The sequence below is a fragment of the Scomber scombrus genome, chromosome 4 (genome assembly GCF_963691925.1).
Source record: "Scomber scombrus chromosome 4, fScoSco1.1, whole genome shotgun sequence".
In the NCBI taxonomy this organism is placed as follows: Eukaryota; Metazoa; Chordata; class Actinopteri; order Scombriformes; family Scombridae; genus Scomber; species Scomber scombrus.
The window spans coordinates 34,273,780-34,278,779 of NC_084973.1; the positions used below are offsets into that span (position 1 = coordinate 34,273,780).

Consider the following 5,000-nt stretch of genomic DNA (forward strand, 5'->3'; position numbering starts at 1 on the left):
GAGGACAGGTGGGGACAGGTGAGGACAGGTGGGGACAGGTGAGGACAGGTGGGGACAGGTGAGGACAGGTGGGGACAGGTGTAAACATGTTTATTAATCATTTAACAGCTGATTGGATGTGAGACAAAATTACAGTGAATACACTTCAAAAGGTCAAAGGTCAGGAAGAGGCCACGCCCACTGGAACACCTGGCTAACACCTGGCTAACAGTTAGCACAGGTTAGCACAGCCTGAGTCCTGGCTCAGAGGGGGTCACTCCTGCTTTTCTCTGATTGGCTGGTAGACGTTTCAGCTCATCTGTTATTGGCTCGAGGAGTGTTTCTGGGGCGGAGCCTGAGAGAAAGTTCCCATAACGCCTCCTCCGCCAGGTGATCACTGAACTCGTTAAAGAAGGATATGATGTCATCGTTGGGCTGCAGCTGGTACGGCCTGCAGAGAAACGCAGCATTAATAATAATAAACAACTAACAGTCGTAATACTGCTGATGGGACATGGACTGACGTCTGCTGGTAGGTCCTCAGCGTGTCCAGGATGTTAAACTGCTGCCAGTTTTTGGAGAAGTTGACCTTTGAACCCTCTGGTGTCTTCAATTTGTCAGGATTCCCCAGGTGGACGAACGTCAAGTCCTGAAGGATCAAACCCCTGAAAAACAGGTAGGGTATTACAGTGGGGTATACAGGGTATTAACCTACAGGTAGGGTATATACAGTGGGGTATACAGGGTATTAACCTACAGGTAAGGGTATATACAGTGGGGTATACAGGGTATTAACCTACAGGTGGGGTATATACAGTGGGGTATACAGGGTATGAACTTACAGGTAGGGTATATACAGTGGGGTATACAGGGTATTAACCTACAGGTAGGGTATATACAGTGGGGTTTACAGGGTATTAACCTACAGGTGGGGTATATACAGTGGGGTATAAGGGGTATTACCCTACAGGTAGGGTATATACAGCGGGGTATAAGGGGTATTAACCTACAGGTAGGGTATTACAGCGGGGTATAAGGGGTATTAACCTACAGGTGGGGTATATACAGCAGGGTATAAGGGGTATTAACCTACAGGTAGGGTATATACAGTGGGGTATACAGGGTATTAACCTACAGGTAGGGTATATACAGTGGGGTATAAGGGGTATTAACCTACAGGTAGGGTATATACAGCGGGGTATACAGGGTATTAACCTACAGGTAGGGTATATACAGTGGGGTATAAGGGGTATTAACCTACAGGTGGGGTATATACAGTGGGGTATACAGGGTATGAACTTACAGGTAGGGTATATACAGTGGGGTATACAGGGTATTAACCTACAGGTAGGGTATATACAGTGGGGTTTACAGGGTATTAACCTACAGGTGGGGTATATACAGTGGGGTATAAGGGGTATTACCCTACAGGTAGGGTATATACAGCGGGGTATAAGGGGTATTAACCTACAGGTAGGGTATTACAGCGGGGTATAAGGGGTATTAACCTACAGGTGGGGTATATACAGCAGGGTATAAGGGGTATTAACCTACAGGTAGGGTATATACAGTGGGGTATACAGGGTATTAACCTACAGGTAGGGTATATACAGTGGGGTATAAGGGGTATTAACCTACAGGTAGGGTATATACAGCGGGGTATACAGGGTATTAACCTACAGGTAGGGTATATACAGCGGGGTATACAGGGTATTAACCTACAGGTAGGGTATATACAGTGGGGTATAAGGGGTATTAACCTACAGGTAGGGTATGCAGGGAGGTTCCGCTTCATTCAGAGCTGCTCTGTAGGCTCTGAACGATGACGAGCTGTCAATCAACGAGCTGTACTCCTCCAGACTCTGAGAACAAAACACACACATCATGAATGCTGATGACATCACAGACGTCACAGGTCTGATTCCTGCAGCAGTGTGTCAGCTTCACCTCAGCTGTGTTCTTCTGCCAGTCCAGGCGCCGCAGGGGGGCCGAGTCCAGCCCCGACAGGATGGACAGGTACGAATTAAAGTTATTCAGCCTCCTCAGGTGCTGCACACACACACACACACACACACACACACACACACACACACACACACACTTTTGTTAAAATGACATCAGATCTACTTTATCATCCACACAAAATGTTTTTAAAACTGTAAAGGTGCTGGCACAGCGGACCGCTGAATGCTCTGGGGTGTAGTGGGGCAGCTGTGGATCAGGAGGTAGAGCGGTTTGATTCCCGGCTCCTCCAGTCCTCATGTCCATGTGTCCTTAGGCTAGACACTTAACCCAAAACTGCTCCCATTGCTGCGCCAACGGTGTATGAATGTACATGAATGGTTAGTTTCCTCCTGATGAGCAGGTTGGCACCCTGTGGTGACGTACTGTGATTCGGGTGGTGCAGCAGCTGTAGCACTGTAAACACTCACAGCAGTCTGATTGTCAGTGAAGAGATAAAATGCTGCTGCTCACTAACTGTGTGTGTTTGTACCTTCATAGTTTTCAGGAACTTCAGCAGTAGTTTCTCCCGGTCATGAGGTTTGTCCTGAAGTATGATGACTGAACGCACCCTGCAGACACACACACACACACACACACACACACACACACACACACACACACACACACACAGTTTGTAGTAATTATATGGCAGTTACTAACAGTTACCAGAATCTGATGGGTCACCAAATTTAGTGCAACACCAGCACTCCATGGGTCCACTGACTCCCACTGACTCCCCTTGACTCCATGGGCGCACTGGGTGCAGTGGACCACTGACTCCCACTGACTCCATGGGCGCACTGGGCCCACTGACTCCCACTGACTCCATGGGCGCACTGGGCCCACTGACTCTCACTGACTCCATGGGTGCACTGGGCCCACTGACTCCCACTAACTCCGTGGATGCACTGGGCGCACTGAGCCCACTGACTCCATGGGCACACTGGGCGCACTGAGCCCACTGACTCCATGGGCTCACTGGACGCACTGAGCCCACTGACTCCATGGGCTCACTGGACGCACTGATTCCATGGGTGCACTGGGCCCACTGACTCCCACTGACTCCATGGGTGCACTGGGCCCACTGACTCCCACTAACTCCATGGGTGCACTGGGCCCACTGACCCCCACTGACTCCCACTGACTCCCACTGACTCCATGGGCGCACTGGGCCCACTGACTCCCACTGACTCCATGGGTGCACTGGCCTACTGACTCCCACTGACTCCCACTGACTCCATGGGTGCACTGGGCCCACTGACTCCCACTGACTCCCACTGACTCCCACTGACTCCCACTGACTCCATGGGTGCACTGGGCCCACTGACTCCCACTGACTCCCCTTGACTCCATGGGCGCACTGGGTGCAGTGGCCCACTGACTCCCACTGACTCCATGGGCGCACTGGGCCCACTGACTCCCACTGACTCCATGGGCGCACTGGGCCCACTGACTCTCACTGACTCCATGGGTGCACTGGGCCCACTGACTCCCACTAACTCCGTGGATGCACTGGGCGCACTGAGCCCACTGACTCCATGGGCACACTGGGCGCACTGAGCCCACTGACTCCATGGGTGCACTGGGAGCACTGAGCCCACTGACTCCATGGGCTCACTGGACGCACTGAGCCCACTGACTCCATGGGCTCACTGGACGCACTGATTCCATGGGTGCACTGGGCCCACTGACTCCCACTAACTCCATGGGTGCACTGGGCCCACTGACTCCCACTAACTCCATGGGTGCACTGGGCCCACTGACTCCCACTGACTCCCACTGACTCCATGGGCGCACTGGGCCCACTGACTCCCACTGACTCCATGGGTGCACTGGGCCCACTGACTCCCACTGACTCCCACTGACTCCCACTGACTCCCACTGACTCCATGGGTGCACTGGGCCCACTGACTCCCATTGACTCCATGGGCGCACTGGGCCCACTGACTCCCACTGACTCCCACTGACTCCATGGGTGCATTGGGCCCACTGACTCCCACTGACTCCCACTGACTCCATGGGCGCACTGGGCCCACTGACTGATGTTCAGGTGTAAACAGCTGATTAAGATGAGCAGAGCAGTCTATGTTTTACCAGAAGGAAACGTTGTTGAAGTGCTGAGTGAACGCTGTCAGGTTAGGACTCTTCTCCTCATTCTGCTCCTTAGACCACAGCAACACCTCCTGGAGCTAAACAGGTGAGACAAACAGGTAAGACAGGTGAGACAGGTGAGACAGACAGGTGAGACAAACAGGTAAGACAGGTGAGACAGACAGGTGAGACACACAGGTGGGACACACAGTTTGTACCTCTATCTTGTAGAACAGCTCAGAGTCCAGCAGAGTCAGCTGTTCGGCTAAATCGTGACTCCTGAAATCCAGCAGAGTTCCTGGTCTGAAGGATGAGAGGAGAGACAGCTGACCAATGATGGCTGAGCATGTGGTGCCTTTGTCCAATCAGGTGTAAGAAACTGTCATTCATCTGACTGTTCAAAGGTCAAAGGTTACCTGGCAGCCACGCCCTTGGCAGCGAGCGGGCGGAGAGACTGAGGAGAGCCAATCAGCTGCCACTTCTGCTCCATCTTTGACAGGATTATGGAGCGCAGCTGGCGGGCCTGTGTCAGCTCTCCACCAATCAGGAGGCTGAACACCAAGTCCATTAACAGCAGCAACAAATCAGGATCCAGCTCTACCGCACTGCACACACACACACACACACACACACACACACACACACACACACACACACACACACACACACACACACACACACAGCACAGGTAATGTAAGACAAAGTAAAAACCCAAAAAGTGACAGCGGTAAGACTATATGTGTGTGTGTGTGTGTGTGTGTGTGTGTGTGTGTGTGTGTGTGTCTGTGTCTGTGTGTGTGTGTGTGTGTGTGTGTGTGTGTGTGTGTGTGTGTGTGTGTGTGTGTACTTACCTGAGCTGATCCACCACACTGAGCAGCAGGTTGAAGGAGTTCTCTTGTTCAGGTTCTCCTCCCTCCTTCAGGTGT

General features: G+C 52.1%; 1 protein-coding gene and 1 long non-coding RNA gene across 3 annotated transcripts in view; one reads left to right on the forward strand and one right to left on the reverse strand.

Moving 5' to 3' along the window:
- LOC133978651 (uncharacterized) overlaps window positions 1-157 on the forward strand; it is a 1,170-nt gene extending 1,013 nt beyond the window's left edge. The window contains exons 2-3 of one of the 2 annotated variants that reach the window (XR_009925024.1): window positions 1-8; window positions 39-63. The exon at window positions 1-8 is cut by the window's left edge and continues 156 nt beyond it. This is a non-coding gene — a long non-coding RNA (uncharacterized LOC133978651). Of the gene's footprint in view, window positions 9-28 lie in introns of both variants that reach the window. The other variant, XR_009925025.1, reaches the window with a different exon arrangement.
- The window catches only part of LOC133978597 (rap guanine nucleotide exchange factor 1-like), a 17,453-nt gene that overhangs the window by 177 nt on the left and 12,276 nt on the right, over window positions 1-5,000 (reverse strand). Inside the window, exons 14-22 of the mRNA XM_062416870.1 lie at window positions 4,926-5,000; window positions 4,491-4,679; window positions 4,293-4,377; window positions 4,078-4,172; window positions 2,474-2,552; window positions 1,927-2,028; window positions 1,744-1,841; window positions 504-644; window positions 1-430 (exon numbers count right to left, since the gene is read on the reverse strand). The exon at window positions 1-430 is cut by the window's left edge and continues 177 nt beyond it; the exon at window positions 4,926-5,000 is cut by the window's right edge and continues 6 nt beyond it. Coding sequence (XP_062272854.1) covers window positions 295-430; window positions 504-644; window positions 1,744-1,841; window positions 1,927-2,028; window positions 2,474-2,552; window positions 4,078-4,172; window positions 4,293-4,377; window positions 4,491-4,679; window positions 4,926-5,000 — 1,000 coding nt within the window. The 3' untranslated portion in view covers window positions 1-294. The remainder of the gene's footprint in view (window positions 431-503; window positions 645-1,743; window positions 1,842-1,926; window positions 2,029-2,473; window positions 2,553-4,077; window positions 4,173-4,292; window positions 4,378-4,490; window positions 4,680-4,925) is intronic.